Source organism: Melanostigma gelatinosum, assembly GCF_949748355.1.
Source record: "Melanostigma gelatinosum genome assembly, chromosome: 12".
Taxonomy (NCBI): Eukaryota; Metazoa; Chordata; class Actinopteri; order Perciformes; family Zoarcidae; genus Melanostigma; species Melanostigma gelatinosum.
Window position 1 is genome coordinate 18,554,379 of NC_136645.1, and position 20,049 is coordinate 18,574,427.

Below are 20,049 nucleotides of genomic sequence, written 5' to 3' on the forward strand. Positions count from 1 at the left end.
CTGGGTTTTTACTTTAAACAGAGACTATTTTAGCTCCAAGGGTGGGCACGTGTCACTCCCTATTGAATACATTTTACATAGGAGCATGCCTATAATTTGTAAATATAGTTTCTGCAACAATCAATCACACACAGAATGCTTCATAAAAATATTGACGAGTATAAACATAGAATTGGATATGTTCCAGGTCAAGCACATCTTAAAATATACAATTAATTGTGGTCGGTCTAAAGTTTAATTTACTTGTAAATGTTTTGAATTGTTTAAAAAATAAAAAATTCGCAAATATGACATGACTATGTTGGGAAAATGCCGTAATAAAACAAATGTGACATTCTGATGACCTGCAACTTCCTGATGTTAAACTCAGACAAAACTGAAGTTATTCTGCTAGGCCCACAACACCTCCGAAATCAGTTATCTAATGATGTAGTTTCTCTAGATGGCATTGCGCTGGCATCCAGCAGCACCGTCAAGAATCTTGGAGTTACCTTTGATCAGGATTTGTCTTTCAACTCTCAGATAAAACTTATTTGGAACCAGCTTCCCGTTTCAGTCCGGGGGGCAGACACACTCACCACATTTAAGAGTAGGCTTAAGACTTTCCTCTTTGACAGTGCTTATAGTTAGGGCTGGCTCTGGCTTGCCTTGGACCGGCCCATGGACAAACTGGTATAGGCAAAACCTACAGGGGGACTTCCTACACTGAGCACCTCTCTCCTCCTCTTCTTCACCTCCGTCTGTATGCATTGATGTCCCATTAATGCTCATTACTAACTTTACTTCTTCCCCGGAGTATTTGTGCTTTCTCGCCTCACAGGATGACCGCAGTTTTATCTGGACACTGGTTCTTCAACCAGCCATGGCCCTGCTGACACCTACTACGATCTTCATGATTAACATTATTAATCCTATTACCGATACCATTAATGCACAGTACTGATTTTGTCTCTTCCCCGGAGTCCTTGTGCTTCCTCTCCTCACAGGTTTCCATGGAGCATGGTTTCATCTGGACCCTGGTCCTTCCTCCTACCATGGCCCTGCTGACTCCAACTGCTAATATCACTTTTATTATTACTCACATTACTATTTCATATTACCGATACCATTAATGCACATTATTGACCTGCTTCTTCACCAGAGTCTCTGTGCTTTCTCGCCTCACAGGTTCCTGTGTATCCGGGTTTACCTGGACCAGGTGTTGCCTCCTGTCGTGGTTGTGTCATACATTGCATGTGCTGTAATTACATTGAATGTGTTGTAATTCACTATCCTGTTCTACACATGACATCATTGCACTTCTGTCCATCCTGGGAGAGGGATCCCTCCTCTATTGCTCTCCCACAGGTTTCTTCCTCTTTCCTCCCCGTTAAAGGGTTTTTTGGGAGTTTTTCCTGTTCTGATGTGAGGGTTCCGGGACAAGAGGATGTCAAATGTGTACATATTGTAAAGCTCTCTGAGGCAAATTTTTAATTTGTGATTTTGGGCTATACAAAAATAAATTGAATTGAATTGATGGTACTACATCTCCCATAATGCATTTCCCGTTCCCTGCTACGTGTGTATACAGCGCAGAAGCCCCGCGAATAATGCTGACCACATGGATGCCTGTTATTAAAAACAAGTAAACACGATTTCTTTCGCATTGTGGGATGTTTAGACTTTATTGAGCGATGGTAGCTTTCATGTCTAAACGCATCTGTTTTGTCTGGTGCTCTTTGTAACCCCTGACGGGTGTAAACCACCAGTTTACGTTACTCTGCCTCGTTACAGTCGGTCGGCAGCACGGACTGTGTCGCTAAAACAGTTCCATTAAATAACTTACAGCCTAGCCCGAGCTTATACGTGTTAAATATATTTAAAGAAGACATTTCAACACCGCAGGCATGAATAGGAGAGAAGGTAAGTCCAGTTTTGAGACTCGACTCAGAGTAGCAACGTTTTCAGGTTATTGCTGGTTGTTGTCATCAGCGCGGTAAGTCCAGTAATACGTGTCGTTAATAAAGTAGTTAGCTCACATTAACACGTGCTATGTGCTATGCTAGCTGTAAACACTGAACTGTAGAGACATGATTCGTGTATTGCTCCACTCTTTTTACAGCACTGCTAACAGAGTTTCTGTATGTGTTAGTGTTGGTCCTAGCACCATAGGGGCTGCAATGATCAATTATTCTCATTGTTGATGAAACAGATCGCTGTTTTCTCGTTTAATTCATTATTGATTTGGTCTTCAAAATGTGTGACTAGAAAACAATGCCGCAAACCCAAAGTTAGTCTCCAAATAGCTAAGTTAGCTAGTCGCTTAATTATCATAGAAAACGAATGAACTACTAGGCAGATACAACGTTACATGATTGCGAAGCTGAAACCAATGATTTTTTTAAGCGGGGAATTTGTGATTCAAAACTGTGTTAAACGATGAAACTATTCTCAAAAATTTTGCAGTTATTACATTTGCTTCAGTTCAAGAGGTTCTCCAGTATTACACTTGCATTAAGTTTGTGAACGTATGGTGAAGAGACGGATTTAAAAATAACTATAATGAAATAAAAAATATAATAAACAAATTGTCAAAGTATCCTAATTTTGACTCCGAAAAATTGGTCAAGCTAAAAAAAAAAAATCCAGATCCTACAATTCCCACAATGCATCTCTGTACTGATGTCTTTTGTTAGTACCCCATGCTGTATGTACACCTTGTGTGTTTAAAAGCTTCATATCCACAGTTTGTTACACAGACCGTTAAATATGTAGTCTTTAAGTCCACAGCTCACGTCTAAATACATCAGGGTAAATATGACTAAACTTGTCTCCATGTACCAAGTCGGTGGAGCGCCTCTCTGATTTGCCAAGGCCAGTTTAGAGAAAGTGACTTATTATTGAAGACGAGCTGCAGCTTCACCGGACTCTTTCTGCCTCGTGTCAGGTGAAGGATGTCCCCGGAGAAACGCTGATGCGGTGCAGGATGCCAACTCATCCTCACCTGTCATTGCTGCTTTCAAAGGTAACTGCATCCTCAGCATTTTCACTGCATTCTCCACCCAAATGTTCTGCTGTAATTTCATATGTGTTAAGACATTATCACTCAAACTAACCTTTTTTTTGTTTTTCCTCCTCTCTTTTAAGTTTTCCAACAGGAGCTCGACACCAAACACGACAAACATGAGCGTCTCGTTAAGATCAGTCGAGACGTCACCATCGAAAGCAAGAGGACCATTTTTCTTTTACATAGAGTGACCAGGTATATACTGTCGCAACACCAGTTTGGAACGTGTTAGAGGATTTCGCGCTAATTTGATGATTGACATGTTTGACAAGATTTTTTTCCAGTTTCAAGAGACGGTTGTTTGAATAACGCAATGTAACTTCTGCTTTGGAGAGAATTTTAAAGCAACATGTATCTTGCAGACTTTGCATTTCTAATTTTTATTCTGTGTGTTCCCCCGGGGCTGGAAGTGTACCAAATGCAGATGATATTCTGAAAGAAGCGGACGTGAAACTGGATGCAGTCAGGCAGAAAATTGGTCAAATTGCAGAAGAACTCAGAGGAGAGGACATCTTTCAGTTTCACAGAGCTTTCACAGCAGGTGAGTTTCCGTTGACCCAGAAAATACTTTTGGTCCTTTTCAAAAATCGTTGATAGGTTTATATCCAGTTAATGAGAAACTTATAAATATTCTAGCATAAATTAGCAGCTCGGATATAGAGCCATGTACAATAAGGCAACAAGCTAACGTTTCTGCCACTCTAGTGATGTTGCTGTAGGGATGGTTGTGTGTCCACTTTAGTCCAGACTGAAATATCTCAACGACATTTTGCACAAACATTCATGTTCCCCTCAGGTTGCTGCTGAACATCAGCATGTTCAGCTCAAGGGACTGCTGACATTACAGCCTGTGTCCTCCAATACCCATAATACCATACTATTTAGTATGCCAGAGACATTTGGTATGTCCCAATATATAGTATGTCAAATGCAGAATTTGCATCCGGTGGCATTTTGCAGTCTGCGAGCCGGCATGCTTTTCTGGCTATTGTGACCCACAATCCTGTGCACAGCAATATATGAGCAAGGGGGTCAAAGGTCAAGGTGCCATGGTATGAAGTAGTTTGCCCAAATCGACAGTTCGTACTTCGCAAGGGCAGCTGCAGTACGTGCTAACAGTAAAAAAGAAAAAGTATGCCACTTGGAATGCAGTGTCAGGAATTGCACCACATATATAATTTCTTTCAATATATTGCATACAAATATATCTTTCATTTCATAAATCTGTCTCAGTTTTATACAGTAATTCTAATCTTATTCACCTTCTGTGCAAAGAGTCCTAGTTGTCCTGCATTCTAATCTGCCATGAGCACATCATTTTACGACAATGACTTGATCACATTGAGTTACATTTAATCACATGCTGTTCAATCCCATCCCTCATGCTAAACGAGGCTGCCTTGTGTAGCTGAGTAATGCATAAAGTCTGGCATTCATTTCTTCAAATGTAATAATAAATTCCTGATTTGAGAAACGAGCTCCACTAAGGGGCCGTGGTCCAGAATGTAATTAGGATCTCTGCTGGACTGGGGTCCCCTGAGTCGTCCTCTTTGTTGCAAAGTCACTGACAGTGTGAGAGCGTGACCTTGATGCAGGCCTGGATATGATGGACACGCCCTGATAAAACTCTGATCAACTTGTTTCCCCACTTGCATCAATGTCGGTTTTTGTTAGCGTAGCCACCGTGTCTGCGGCGTTCGGCGAAAAGCATTACAGGGAGCGAGGGTGAGCCGTTATCTAGGAGCTGGGGAAGTCGTTTTTAGATTGCGGTCACTCAGGAATCACCACTGCAACATCCGCGACGTGACCAGTGGCGGTTCCCACCAATTAGACGCTTCACCCCCCCCCCCCCCAATCCCCATTTTTATCGTTTTTATTAGATTGAGACTGGGCTCGCTGCTCGGCCTCTCCAGATAATCTTGGCTGGACCAGAAGTCTCCAGGCCTGTGTAATGGGTCTGCTTTTTTTGTTGTTGATATATATATAAAGACCAACAACGACATTGTGGGCTAAATCTGAACTAATTGCCACTGATAACAGGGCGGCACGGCTCCGGGATAAGCTCTTCAGCTTGACCCAGCTAGCAGCTTGGAGACGGTGCAAACACAAATGTACCGGCATGGCTTTTTTTCCCAGAGTTCACCTGCAGCTCAGTGAACCACTCGGTGGTCAAACATTGAGCTCAGTTAATCTGTAAATTATCTTCGGCCATGCATAAATGTTTGTTAAAACTACTGATGCAGTCGGGCCTCAACTTTTCCAACAGCTGTGCCAGTAAAATCTCTTTTCCTTGAGTCATTGTTTAGACATCAACCTTTATCTTCTTTTTTTTCGCAGTCTCGTGACCGACGGTAACCTCTGCTTCAGACTAAATAACAGCTCCTGGCAGGAAACTCAGGAACTAACTCTGCCTGCCTCAAAGCCTGTGTCACCTTTTCATGTCATTTCCTGTCCCTCTTAGATTCACTCTAAGCCCACTGGCGATGTTTGGTTTTTGTTGATAAACGTCATGGAAAATGTGTCAAATGACGACTAGTACTTTCTACATGAGAATAGGATATGGTCCCTCTTGTAAGCAGTTCATTTAAAGCCCATGACTCTGTAAATAGTAACTATTTCTCCATAACAGTAAATACGAGAATGCTTAATCAGCAAAAAAACAAGTTCTGAGAAAACCCCAGATCATCTAAATTTAAAAAGTTGATCAATAACTTCATTCGTAATGAAGTGCTGCCCAATTAGCATATGAAACTGGCACCTGAGAATGTAAACATGTGCATAGATTATGATATATGTGTGAAATAATAACACAACGTACCTCACTCTACGTACCAAGGGCGCATCGGGTGCACTGCAGTGTTCCCGGAGCCAGAAATAGCACAGAGATGCTGCGGATGTAAAACGCAGTCAGCTCACGGACGGTTAGTAAGAATGTAAACACGTGTGTCCACACAGTGTTGATTCACAATGACAGAAATCTCTCTTTGGAAACAACCAAAACCTTTCAGAGTTTGGCAGAAAGTGTGTCTAAGCACAGGACTCCATCGCTCAGAGTTAGACACTGACTGAGAGCATATTTTTTGGGAGTCCTTTAAAAATGCATCATGACTAAGCTCTGAAGTCAAGTCAGGTGACGAATGAGGTGGAGACGAACCACGTTCTCTTCTCGCCTCTGTAGCGGTTCACTACGCTGAGATGGGAGGCGCCCTCTTTTGAAGTTCATTTGCCGTTCCGAAAGTAAACTTCAGACACAAAGTCTTCCGTCCTGTGATTATTTGATAGTTGTTTACACGGGGCCAGAAAACAAATGAGGTCATCGCAGATCGCTACCAAAAAGAAAAAAGACCACAATCAAAACGACAGCGACAGGAAACAGGTTTTATTTGAGTCATTATCTAGATCTACACTGTACAGATAGCATGTAGTGTTTATGCACACTCTACGTGCCGTGCTCATCTGATACACAGCTGACCTCTTTTTAGTAATGGTGATTATTAGTAAATCTCAAACGCATGGAGAAAATACCCTCAACGCATTTAGGTTCGACAGCTGGAGCAGTGAAATATCTGGATGTATTCCGTTGGCGGTCCATTTCAACGTGATTTCATGCATTTAGGAATCCAGGAGTATGTGGAGGCCGTGTCTTTCCTGCACTACATCCGCCATCGCAGCCTCATCAGCCTGGAGGAGATCAACGCCAGTCTGGTGTTCATGAGACCGGAGAAGGTAGATGACAAGGTAAATTTAAAGATGCTGCATGCACTTGTGTTTGTTTTGTCTTCTCATGTAGAGTAGCAAAGCCATCTCAGTATTGGCTGCAGTACGGAGGTATGGCACACAAAGGCAACATTGGGTGTAACCTTGTACCACAATTATGTGTCAATATGTCACTTTATCCACTCAGCCGGCTGTTTTACGGAGACGACGGGTGCCCGTTGATGCAGGCAAAATTGCTTGAACCTCAATATTTTGGAGTCAAAGCATCATCACCGTGCTTGAGAAAAATTGGAGTTTGCATATTTGAAGCCCGGCCGAAGCAGAGGGAGACAACATAACAATCACATTTTGCAAATACTGCTGTCTGCGTGAATCTTTTGTGTAAATCCTGCCGGGAGAAGAATTTCTAGGCACAATCTGTCTAAAAGCAATCATCCCTAAAAGTGTAATCTCTGTCTCTTTCTCGTCGTGTTCTCCGTCTCAGGGCTCAGCCGAAGCGCCGCAGGCAGGCGGTCCGGTCCTGACCTTCCAGGTGACGCCCTCCGACTACCTGCTCGGCGTGGCCGACCTGACCGGAGAGCTGATGCGCATGTGCATCAGCAGCGTGGGCAACGGCGACATCGACACGCCCTTCCAGCTGAGCCAGTTCCTGCGGCAGATCCACGACGGCTTCTCCTACATCGGCAACACGGGCCCGTACGAGGTGTCCAAGAAGCTGCACACGCTGCGGCAGAGCCTGGGCAAAGTGGAGGACGCCTGCTACGCCCTGCGCGTCCGCGGCTCAGAAATCCCCAAACACATGTTGGCCGACGTGTTCTCCAGCAGGACCGCACACCTCGACCCCGAGGAAGGAGTGGTTTGAGTCCCGCGCAGCCTCTGCAACGTTGTTCACGATCTCTGTGGCGTCATTGGCCGCTTTAGTTGTGCTCCGGTTTGACGTTTCTGTATTTTTAACGGGGTTTGACGGATGTTTGATTATGGTTCGTGACATGCTTGTTAATTTTGTTTTTATTGTTCGAATAAAAACAGTGTTACAATAGACAATGGATTATTTTTCTTTGATAAGGATCTGATGACTTCAGTTGTTTTTGCATGAATAAAAGTTCTGTGCCAAATATGCCATGCTCTCCCAGTCTTTAAGCTGCTTTGATGATGTGTGTTTTATTTTTGCTCTCTGCCCTCCCCTCTCTCTGTCACACACAGATAATCTAAGATAGAACTATTGGCTGCTTGCACACACTGCATACTGTGTGGAGGAGGATCATGTGACCTTTGTACATCGTACGTGCCTGTTCTCTGGCACGTACAACACACACACACAACCCATTACTTCCTTATTCTACCCTCTTAACAGTCCTCACCACTGCAATGACATAAATTCATACGGTTTTGAGCACGCTAAGAAATATTCCTGGCAGAGAACCAATACGCTCCTGCTATTGTCTCACCTGTTCATCTGATGGTGGTAATTATTACCATCCAGACAGACAATGCTGCTGTGTTCATAGATGGCCTCAGAGTATTGCCTGCATGAGTCAGATTTAACTTAAGATAACGTGTAACTGGTGAGTCTACTGCAACATGACCTCTAAGTTTTCCTCTTTCTGTCCTGAAGCAGCTGTTGTGCTTCACGGCCTGCAACCGCTCATCTCTCATCACGTGGCGCTTTAGGATGAAACATTATCCGTCTCTGATTAATTCAGTTTCATGTCTAAAAATGTTAGGCATTTGGTATTCAACCACAAAGAAGATCATCTGTCACAGCACGGCTCTTGGTGTTCTTTCTATCGGCAGTGAGAGAAAGGGTTTTCATTGAATTCAACTCTATGAGTACTACAAATGGTTAACTTGAATCTTCAGCATAAAACTGAAAAACATTTTGTAGAAATATGATACACTGCTGGAGACGACATGCATCAGCAGGATTAATGCAAACGAGCTCGTTAACCCAGACCTGACAGCACAGGTGTAATTAATGACACTAACGAGGGCTGCATTACATCCAGACTTCATGTCACACACCTGAACTGAATCGTAGCAATCGTTAACGCCATCGTTAACGTTATTAGTTACAGCTGTGCATCTGCTGCTATGACAAGTTTGCAATGCAGAAATTAGCAATGTGGTAAATTACACCTGTGTGAGACAAAAATATAATAATTCAAGCCACATTTCTTTTGTAAAGAGTAACTACTTTAAGGTATGAAGCCATACAGCTTGCAGCTGACTTCACAACCGCTCCAAAAAGTACCATAATGGGTTTCAGGTCCAAGCCCACTCTCAAACATGCCTTCTATGTGCTGTGCAGTGGGACGCGACCACAAAGGAGGAGACTCGAATGTTTACAGCATGGCGAGCTAACGTTAGCAAACCTAAGTGTTCGCCTGCTAAATTTGTACAGAGGAGTTCATGTAAACTTGCCTTTTTAAAATCAAAGACATGTAAGAGACTTTTCAAACAATAAATCGATCAGGGTGAATCCCCATTCATTCAACACAGTTTCTAATCATATAGCAACCAGAGCCATGGCGTTAATTATGGTGCAAGATCCGAGATTGGAAGCATTTTGATTGCCTCTAAACGGCCCTCAACATGTCGGCGCATACAGCTCTTTTACTTTGAACCCGAGCGACCCCAGTACCAAAGGCAGTTGTGCACGTTGCAACAAAACATAAGGACATGTTAAACATGTAGCAGCAACGTATTCATCCTTCATACTCACATAACGGGAAGGTCGTCTAAAAGCTCATTTCATTTTACATTAATGAAACACCAAGCAACTAAATGAGCAAAAAACACAGATTCCACTGGTTACTTAAGTCTTCTTCACTTTATAAAGCCATAACCACAACAAATTATGTTGAACTGTGGCTGTTTTGTGATTAAAAGTTGTGTTCACGTGCAAGTCAACGCTGCTACTGGCTACTCCAATGTCTCTGGATTGTGTCCGAGTCGATTCCAGCTATCTGTATTCATTTGCATGGAGGAAGATTTGCAGCTTTCCTCCATGCAACGAACAGCCCAGCCTCAGCCTTCCGTGACAAAACAGTCTATGTCTCCATCTGGTGGATGAATCGTGGTACTGCACTCATCCTAAAAGTCGCATGACTGCAGGGCGATGTCGGGTGCCCTCCTAGAATCCTTGCAGGTTAAATTTAAAATCCCATTCCAGCTCATTTCAAAACTTTAAGTCAAAATGCGTGCTGGAGAATAGTTTTTCAGGTTTTCAAAACGTTCAAAACCCTTAGAGGCATGCCGTCAGCGGATTCATTTTGCTTCCAATTATTAATACTTGACAGGTGATGGCACTAGATCGAACACATCTCTCCTGCCCTCGACAGTGTAGCCTAACTAAGTATGAAGGCTGCCCTCTGTTGTGTCGGCTGAACTGAGCTCTTTGTCACGGAGTCTTGTCCATCAGCCAGCCGCGCTGAATGAAAGGAACATTTGGATGTGTGGGAAGGAGGATGAAAAGACTCTGCTCTATGTGGGGTCTCTTCTCATTCATTCCCTCGCTGCATGAACAAAGGAAGACTTTTGTTTTTACGTCAGGATATTAGGGGCGTCTAAAAATATGCAAAATAACATGCATTTTTGCACACGAACAATTACTTGACCTATATTTTAAATACATTTGAGTAGTCTGTAAACGGTGTAAACAGTGCAGGGACACGTGTCCAAATATATGTCAAGTTATTCCATTTCATTGCTTGACAACCAAATAGAACAAGAGCCATTGAAACAATAATTTGTTACGACTCTCATTGCAAAACCAAAAAAATATGATTGATGTCAAAGTCTTTATTTCTACCCACTTTTAGATTTGTTTTGTGTCATTTTGATTTCATTTAAATGTAAACAGCCCTAGTAGCTACCTTTGCACGTTTAAAATGCTAAACAAAACACAATAATGCCAATAATAATAATGTTCATTACAACATCCCAACTTTGTGCATTGGACATTGTAATAGTTTGTGACTTTAACAGAGTTGGAGGTCGTATGACTGCATGTTTTTCGATTTAAATATTACATTTTTCCTCCACCAGCTGTAGCTGTAATGTTCCAAAAATAAATAAAGCGTGCATATGCATATACACACAGAAACAGCAGCCGCTGACCCGGTGATGTGTCCGCCGCAGCATTCATAGGCTGACTGCTGTGGCGATGAGGCGGTCTGAAGGAGTCTGGAGTCAAATTCCCGAACACGTAGGAGCTCCTCGCGCTCCTCGCGCTGCTCCAACACGACGCACGACGCAGGGGCGCAACGAATAACGGATTACTGATCGCTCATTGATGAGACACACATTTAAATGAATTTGGCCTCTTCTGCCATTATGCTGCACCAAACCGTGGGATGTTTTTGTTCTTCCATTTCTCCACAAGAAACATGACATGAGGATCTTTTCTTTTCCTCTCTCCAAGACCGTCTTGTTCATGCGCAACCCACTTGTTTGCCGCAGAGAAGAAATGTAAGACTCTGAAGTGCGAGTAGGCTATCAATACTGTCAGGAAATGTTTGTTATGGACAAAGGAGCGCGCGAGGAAAGCCGGTTTCACACGTCATTCCAAAGCGGGGAGAAAAAGCAAAGCCTGGGTTCATTTTTCCACAACGGAAATGAGATCAGTCCCACTGGCTGGCTGCACTTCTTCTAAAACATGGTCGATGTAACTCCATGCATGTACAGCAGCACCGGGATCTGATACTCGCGTACTTCTGCCCACACACAGCTGGTTGTTGGTGGGAAGATGTTTGCTGGACTGATGGGGCTGGAATGTCGGAGCAACTCTCTGCTTCACCACTGCGAAGTCATGGAAGGTAAAGAAGGCTTTTTATGGTTCAAACTTATCAACTGCTGTCAATATTCATCAGTAGCTTTTCAGCAGAAGGGACGACGATGAAGTCTGGTTTGGAGCTGTACACATTACTTTAGAATTAGAAACAAACAGTCATTATGCAATGAAATAAGGGGGTAAGTCAGTTAGAATAAAGTAAAGATGAAAGAAATACACCAGCAGAGTGCTTACATGAGTGTGTGCAGCGGGTCTGAATGTTGTATTCACTGCTGTTAACAGCGCCGGTCCAACTCTTCCAAAACAAGACCTTGTTATTTGCACTGTGCAGTTCAGTGTCACTGAATAAACAGTGTGGATGGAGTCCTCCAGCTGGTTGTCCACACGGACACTCACTCACTGTTACGTGAACTTTCTTTGATGACGGTAGGTGATGAGTGAGGTTCTTCTCCCCTCTGAATATGTAGTCAATGTGGAGAGACATATGATGGCCCTTTGCATATTATCTCTCTTGCATAACTTTACTTGCATGTTTTGCATACAGACTTTCTAGTAACACAGCACTGCTTCTGACAGGCGGTCCATAATCACTTGTCTTCATTCTAACCCTTTATAACCAGACTACCGCTACCGCTGCTATTTTTGTTTAACATCTCACAAAAGCAACACAACTTTCCTTGCGGAACAAAAATCCCCTTTTTCAAATTAGTTTAATGTCACGCTACAAAGGACAGCTCGGGATCTCCTACTGTAAAACAGCTGGTAAGATCACTGACATTTATTGTCCAACACATTGTTGACATTTTCAATAAATCAAATGAATCCATGTATCAAATGATCATGATAAGATATAAGAAACATCGGGTGATGAGGCCATGTCATGTGACAATTACTCATTTGGTATAATGGACGTCGAATTGTCAGTTCAATGTTGGCATTTAACACACGAGCAACAAATGAAAGAGTATTTTAGGTTTGCTGGGTGTCAGTCTCCCGCTGCTGTACTGCATCTCCACTCAGCTCAACGATATTCTGTTTATGATCCACGTGTGATCATACAGGAAGTGTGGAGCTGTTTTCTTATAAAAGTATCACCAGAGCAGAGATTGAAATCTGGACTATCGTACATTATAGTTCTGTTTCCTGTCAGCCATTATAGACGGGGGTTTTGTTTTTTTGATTTACTTCTCGGTCACCATTGGTCATACTCTTTGTCAAACAAGTTTCATTTCCCTATTTCTGTTGCCGTGGTCGGTCACAAGTGGCGAGGTGTTGCACATCTGCCGAGCAGTGCTGCTTCTCAGGAGGCCGCTGTAAGCAGATTTGCTGGTGTGTGTGTGTGTGTGTGTGTGTGTGTCTCAGGGTGCTGAGCTTGTTCTGCAAACGTTTGTGTGTTTATGAGATCCTCTGCATTCCTCTGCTCACGTGCCGAAGCACTTTCAGCAGCCAATGGGATGCGTCATTTAACCTCCGGGCTCTGAGGAGGGCCTGTTTGATCCCCTAAGGCAGGGGTGTCCAAACTTTTTTCAAAGAGGGCCAAATTTGCTAATGTGAAAATGCCCAAGGGCCAACAGTCCCTGCTGACATTATTTTAAACAATACAAGTAGCCTATACATACATTATTTTATCATTTTATTTTCAATGACAGCAAATAGCAATGTAACCAAATGTAAGCATTCATGTCTGAACACATCTCAACAACTATTCTGCCTTTCTTTCACATCTTGAAAGTCAGATAACAAAGAACAAGCCATCTAAAAGCTAATTACATAGGAACCGATCAATACTCTCACCTCAAGACAATCTTAAATATGACTTAGTGAGGGTGATGAAAAGTTGTCTAACATTTAAATTCAACACACATGAAACAGGCTCACGAAAAAAATCAAGTTGTCTCTTCGTATCTGATGATAGCTCTTCAGTGTTACGAGCCAGGCAAACATTAGCAAACTCTGTCTTCTTCTCGGGGCAAATGTTTTCTGCTATTTTCATAACACAGTCTTTGATAACCTCACATTCCGTAAAAGGTTTGTCATGTTTAGCAATTACCACGGCCACTCCGCAGCTTACTTTGATGATGTTTTCATGTGAAAGGGACCGCTGCTGTGTGGCCAAGTTATCTTGGAGTTGCTTCACTTTTCTAGCACGGACGCTCTCTGATAGCTTGTTGTAGCATTAGCACGTTTGGTCTCGTAGTGTCTCTTTACATTATATTCCTTACACAAGGCATCATGACAAATTAGGGAGACACAGTTGTTTCGGTTTTCGGTGAAAAAAATATTGCGATCTCCACCTCTCCTGGAAGCGGCGGCCCTCATTATCGACTTTCCTTTTTTTACTTGCCGTAGCCATGACAGTTCAAGGGTCAGAGCCAATTTCAAACAGCCAGACAGTTACAGAGTGGTGCTGCCACCATGAGGTAAAAATAGGAATTGCATGTTGAATTTGTATGATTTATTCATTCCGTTTTGACTGTGCTGGCGGGCCATAAATAATGCATTTTAAGACAGAAGGCGCGGGCCGTATAAAATCTGACCTCGGGCCGTGATTGGCCCGCGGGCCGGACTTTGGACATGCCTGCCCTAAGGTGAATAATCTAGCCTCCTCTGGCTGAGATGCTTTCCCACACTTTGTGCTCCTCAACACGAGCAACGAGCCGCAATGAGAACGCTGTTATTGATGCAGTGGGATCGCTCGGCCCTCGCTGGTGGGTCTCCCTCTTGCTTATTTGCCGTTTCTGCCGGAATTCCTGGCAAACTATTTTAGCACAAAGCCTGGCAGGAAGCAGCAAATGACACACCTCTGAGGGACTTCAACCCGAGATGTCGATCCCCCCCCCCCACAGACAATGGGCCCTGAGGCATTTCCTTCCCTTTTACTGAGAAGAGCTGTCTTTGTGTAATCGAAGCATGACGGGGATACAGGACCACTTTCCATCAACGGGTGCTTCCCCTTTTCGTTCTTTCACTCTCTTGAGTGCGCTCCACTTTCTATCTTGGCCTCAACAGATGGTGGACGGTTGTGTTTGGTACCTACGGAGAGTGTTGTGTTTCTTGGATCGGTTATGGAACAGTGGCCACGTCTGTAGAGCAACACTAATGGAGCTGTACGCAACCTGAGCTTTAGTGTGGACAGAAGCCACACAGCACAATGGGAACACCCCTGTGTTGCTCTCCCTGCCGATCAACTGAAACTGACATCCCAACTCTCCCTTAAAGTCGTGTCTTCTGATGTCTCTTCCTCTCCAGTCACATGAGGCTTTAGTAGTGACATCACTGGAGGATCATGGTTTGTTTGATGCCTAGCTATAAACAGAATACCTGAGCTCCCATTGGGGAGAAAAGTGTCAGTACAATGTGATGTCCTTACAAGGTACACATGTGTTTGATTGTAACTAATGTATAATTGTGTCATTAAGTGTAACAGGGTTTTACAATGACAGTAGTCTGAATGCTCCCAGTGTTCTCAGTACAAAAGTCTGTGTGTGTGTGTGTGTGTGTGTGTGCGCGCGTGTGTGGGAAGAGAAAATTGAGAGCCAGAAGTGAAGGAGGGTGCGACGCAGCTGTACACAAAGGGGCTTTTGATCCAACATTTCAGCCTTTCTCCATCTCTGAATCCTGCACGTTACATGTATTAATCCCGTGGAGCTGCAGCAGGTGTCCCGCTCTGAACCGGTCTTCATCATCACGCTGCACTTTCAGAGCTAGAGCTGTTTTTACTCTGATGTTCTATCACTTCTCATTGCTCGGGTTGGCATATAATCCCTTAACATGTCATTCTAACAGTCACAATATGAGGTAAATATGAGGGCTGCGTGTTTCTTTGCACCTTTCTGTTGCGCAAACACAAGTTCAACTTGAGATAAGGACCTTCCCACTGTGGCGACAGTGAACCGGAGAGAACGATTGGCTTATTGATTTCTGCTTGATCAGTTTTTCCTGTCACTAGTCTGTCCATCTTGTATTTAAAGCTGCACTAATCAATATCAAATGAATTAACAACTAATCAAACGACTACATGTACACATGTGGAAGGAGTTGCTTATAGTCACGGACCCGAAGAGAATTCTCCCTGTTACTCTGTATCCACTGGATGTGGAGGCAACAGTTGGCTTATAACTAACCACATCAACTTCATAGGGTGATCCATGATGATGTCAGGGAGGTTTTTAAAGCTCGCAGTTGTGTTTGTTTTTTGTTCCAACATGAATCACATTCATTGAGCTTTACTTTGTTTTTCAAAGGCAAACCGATTCAAATGTAACTTCGGGAAGTATTGTTCATGCAGTCCACTGCTCCGCTGAGAGGCGGGCCTAAACTCAAAATGACGGCGTGGCTTTGGTATTTCCCAACAGCTGGAGCAGAACTCTGGGAACTGTCAGACATCTGCCCAAGTTGTTTGTCACTCAGTTAGCGATGCTAGCTCTGAGGGCGGGGGGGGAGGCAGTCGCTTTGGTTCGGTTATATCACGATCAGAACGCTTGGTGGCACATTTAGCTCCACATTTTCCTGATGACTCAGCTAATCCTGCCAGTTCTATGAGCTCACTCGTTATCTTCCTCATGACCGTGTTGTCCAGCTTAATGGTTAATCTCTGCATCGACAGGTGGCAGAGCTTCGGGGACAGCTGCCAGCTCCGCTCGTAAGAGGTTTCACCGAAGACCGGGGTACATGAGAGGAGAGCAGTCCAGACTACAGAGCACCACTCATGGGCAGGAGGAGGAGGAGGAGGAGGAGGAGGAGGAGGAAGGGAGGTCCACTTGCATTTGGAACGGAGAATCCGGACGTCACACTGACATCACTGAGGGACGCAGCGCTCAGAATGAGCAACATCCCGATAAACTCACATGTAGCTCCTGGAAGAGTACGACTTTTCTCTGCTCTGTCACCCGACCTCTTCCTCACGTGGACTACAGGGCCAGTCATGGTGCATCCCGCCACCAGGGTCCGTCCTCTCTGCCTCAGAAGGAACTCAGGTTAAGGCCGAGCCCGGCCGTCCGGTACTCACAAGAGGACTCCTTTAACTCCAGCTTCAGTTTCATCCGGCAGTCTCTCAACTCCAGCCAGAGGACAGACGCAACCACTGCCACAGCGCCCTGGCAACCAGAACCACGAAGTCGGTCAACTGAAGCACTTCGTTCGCCTCGGACAAACCCAGCAGCCTTGTCCACTGGGCACAATGTCTCAAAACACTCAAGTCTTGTCCAATCACCACCGTCCTGCTCTCCAAGCAGCCGGGCGGAGCGAGAGGAGCAGTCATTGGGCGGCAGGTTTTGGCGAGAGTGTCTGGGGGAGTTCACGCCTGACAGTGACTCACGGTCTCTGGACATTGAGATCACCTCCTCGCTGTCCGTGGACTCAGACACCGCCTCCGCCTCCTCCGGCTACGAGAGCGCCACGCCCGCCTCCGACCACGGCTGGGACAACCTGGTGAAGAAGTACGAGGGCGTGCTGCAGGACTGCCTCCAAAACAACCGCACGCACACCAAGGTGGGCACGATCGCCTTTATTGACTTTATGTCAATGCCAATACCAGCTTCAGAATCAAGACTCAAACACCAAGATGTTGTTTTTAAAGGAATACTTTGACATATTGGGAAACACATATACAGTATTTGCTTTCCTGACAAAAGTTAGAGAAGATTGATACCTCTCATGAGAGCTCATCGAACTCTCGGCAAGAAACGAAACAAGCGCGTTTCCCAAAATATCAGACTATTTCTTTAAGACCCACAACAAAATAGGAAATGTGAGTGTTACCACATATCTTTCTGAGCACCTACAAGATTAACACACATGTAGATCCATCAGCCTACTCTTTACTATATACTTTGAGGTCATGGGGTCTCATTACAGGAACTCCCTAAGCCTGAAATCCTGTCTTATCTCAGTTTAGGATGACATTTAGGATTTTTGGCATTACAGAAACAGCGAAACATCTTATCTTAGGAAAGGAAGAAGGCTATCACAGAACCTTCATAACTTCGTAAGGTCCTTAGAGTTTCCCAAGTTAGAAATCCTCGGTTAAGATGGCATAAACCTCGTCCTAACTTCAAAATAACTGGCAAAAATGTCAGCAGCACGGCTGTTGGGTCTGTAAATGACAATAAAGGTAGTGGACAACATAATATGTTGTAATATATATATCTACATATATATATCTACATATATACACTGCCAAGATGGTTCATTTCTAATTGGATCGAAAGGGGAAATTGTTATTGTTTTTGTCAGTGATAGCAATGCCAGCCTAGCCACTTGTGAGTGCCGATGATATTATGGCTTGTCCATCCCGAGTATTACATATTATATAAACAGACACATTAATGACAGGACGAGTGCCGACAGAAGAATTCGTTTACAGTTCCAGTTAGGATTTCTTAAGTTAGGATAGGAGGTCTGAGATATGAATGGACACAGCCAGGAGTTTAGGAATTGCTTCTCTAATAACAAGATATAGCAGTTAGGATATTTTACTGTAATTAGGCCGCCGATCCAACCAGACACTGAATGTATAGGAGTTAACGTACTAGTCAGGTGAAATCCCTGTAGTAAGGTCGATCTTTTAAACTGCATATCCAGTCCTCAACTTGCTTAGCTGGTGTCACTTTGGAATGATGGTCATTGCACCCACACTACTGTTTTGTTTGGCCTGTGGCGACTGTTTGAAGTGCATTGCCCTGTGGACCGTTGGGTAATCTGTTGCGTCTTCTGCCGGTTGTGTCTGCCCTTCAGATTGAGTCCATGATGTTGAAGCTGCAGAGGCTCCAGCAGAAAGCCATTCAGGATGACGACTATGACGCAGGTGAGCGAAGACTTTCAGTTTAATAAGCGAGTCGTCTCAGCTACCGCGTACTGCAGGTGTGGATGGACTGCAGAGAGCTTCTTTGATCTTCTGACATGTTTCACGCCTTTTAAAAAAAATCTTTTTACCACTCTTAATTTTTGAAAAAATGATTTTATCCTCTGTTTTATTTTATACAATATAATTTAAAGAGGGACAGAGCGTTGCAGCAGCGTAACACACAGTAACTCTTTGGGATTCTCCATTCACGTCGATGTTTCACTGATGTGTTCAGTCGGGCCCAGTTGTCTTTGTTGGATTTCTTGCTGACTGAATTAGCCGTGGATGTTTGATGAAGCACGTGAGGCTGCACATTAGAGCTGAAGAAATGGTTTGTTGTTTTCTGGCTCTGACACATTTTAAATCAAACTCACTGGAGAGTTTAGCGACTTTCACTGCGATTAATAAAAAGATCAAATCGTAGTGTTATGTTTAGATACGTGTTGCTTTGATGATTAGTTGGTGAGTTGAGTTGACGCTGACCTCAGTGTTTTTTCTGTGTCATAAGCCGAAGCTTTGACCGGTTGGATGTCGACACCTTAGTGCTCATCAATCAGCCAAGTTCAACTAAAACCTGGACATTGTGAAACTACTGAAGCTGAAGCAAAATCCACATTTATTTACAAGAACAACCCGGGGCTTTAACACCAACAGCTTTTGATGTTTTTAACTCTGAAGACTTCGTGGGAAAGTCGTCAAACCTAAAATATAATCTGGACTTTATTTTCAATCTGTCTCCAGAAAAGAGTTTGGTCCGAGAAAAGTTTATTTTCTGTATTCTGACCCATTTCTTGGACCTTATGACAAGAATAAATGCCAACATCTGCTGCAGACCTTGATCTATTTAAGCGGAGTGATTATTTGGGTCAGTGTGTCTGTTCAGGCTTTCTGTTTGCCTTCAGATATTGTGCATCGCTCTCTCTGACCAGTTCTTTTCCACCCCCGTAAACTTGCTGTTGCAAGAAGTTTTCTTGCTGATGAACATCTAAATGAAGGATTCTTAAGATTTAAATAACAGCAAACGTGTCTTCTTGGAAACAGCAAGCTGAGAATTGTTCAGTATGAAGTTTTCTCTCTCTGAGCGCCTTCTAATTAAAGTATAATTTGGTAATTGAATAAGGAGTGACGTGTGTTTTCAGTGAATGTAGGCCACGTAGACCTTTCTAACTGGGTTTTTGTGAAGTCACAAGTTTCTACATTGACTTACTGACTTGAACCTAAGTGCTGGTAACTGAACTTTTCAGTAAATGTTGCTGCATGTTATTTCGTGTGTGTGTGTGTGTTTTCAGCTGAGCGTTTTGGGAAAAAGCTGGAGGAGCTGTGCAGGGAGCGGGGCGCTCTGAAGCTGGGTTTACCCTCGAGACAGCCCAGCGTGGCTCTGTTCCTGGAGCGGCTCACACGGGCGGTGCACAGCGCCCTCCAGAGGACAGACTGCAGCCAGTGCAGGTCAGTCACACAGCAACGTTAACAGTAACGCATCATCAGTGTGCACACGCAACTCACACTCTGCTGAGGAACCATGCTCTGTGGTTACTGTGATGCTAATTCACGAGCCCTTTATTCTGATGTATCAATTTAATATTACAGTAATAAGCTACTGTTTTAACAATGAAGTGTATTCTTTTCCCCTTATTGCTATTTGGAGAACCA

General features: G+C 43.8%; 2 protein-coding genes across 5 annotated transcripts in view; both read left to right on the top strand.

Moving 5' to 3' along the window:
- Positions 1-1,639: 1,639 nt before the first annotated feature.
- tsnax (translin-associated factor X) lies at positions 1,640-7,870 on the top strand. 2 transcript variants are annotated; one of them, XM_079280667.1, is made up of 6 exons: positions 1,640-1,902; positions 2,927-3,004; positions 3,127-3,241; positions 3,457-3,587; positions 6,663-6,784; positions 7,248-7,870. In XM_079280667.1, the coding sequence occupies exons 1-6, from the start codon at positions 1,887-1,889 to the stop codon at positions 7,623-7,625; spliced, it is 840 nt and encodes a 279-aa protein (XP_079136793.1). In that variant the 5' UTR covers positions 1,640-1,886; the 3' UTR covers positions 7,626-7,870. The 2 variants fall into 2 exon arrangements, with proteins under 2 accessions (XP_079136793.1, XP_079136794.1); XM_079280668.1 differs by having other exon boundaries at positions 6,663-6,772.
- A 3,110-nt stretch (positions 7,871-10,980) lies between these two features.
- The window catches only part of disc1 (DISC1 scaffold protein), a 39,086-nt gene continuing 30,017 nt past the window's right edge, over positions 10,981-20,049 (top strand). For 2 of the 3 annotated variants that reach the window (XM_079280718.1, XM_079280720.1), the window contains exons 1-4: positions 10,981-11,580; positions 16,162-17,045; positions 18,291-18,360; positions 19,689-19,845. In XM_079280718.1, coding sequence (XP_079136844.1) covers positions 11,511-11,580; positions 16,162-17,045; positions 18,291-18,360; positions 19,689-19,845 — 1,181 coding nt within the window. In that variant the 5' untranslated portion in view covers positions 10,981-11,510. Of the gene's footprint in view, positions 11,581-11,935; positions 11,982-16,161; positions 17,046-18,290; positions 18,361-19,688; positions 19,846-20,049 lie in introns of those variants that run through there. The other variant, XM_079280719.1, reaches the window with a different exon arrangement.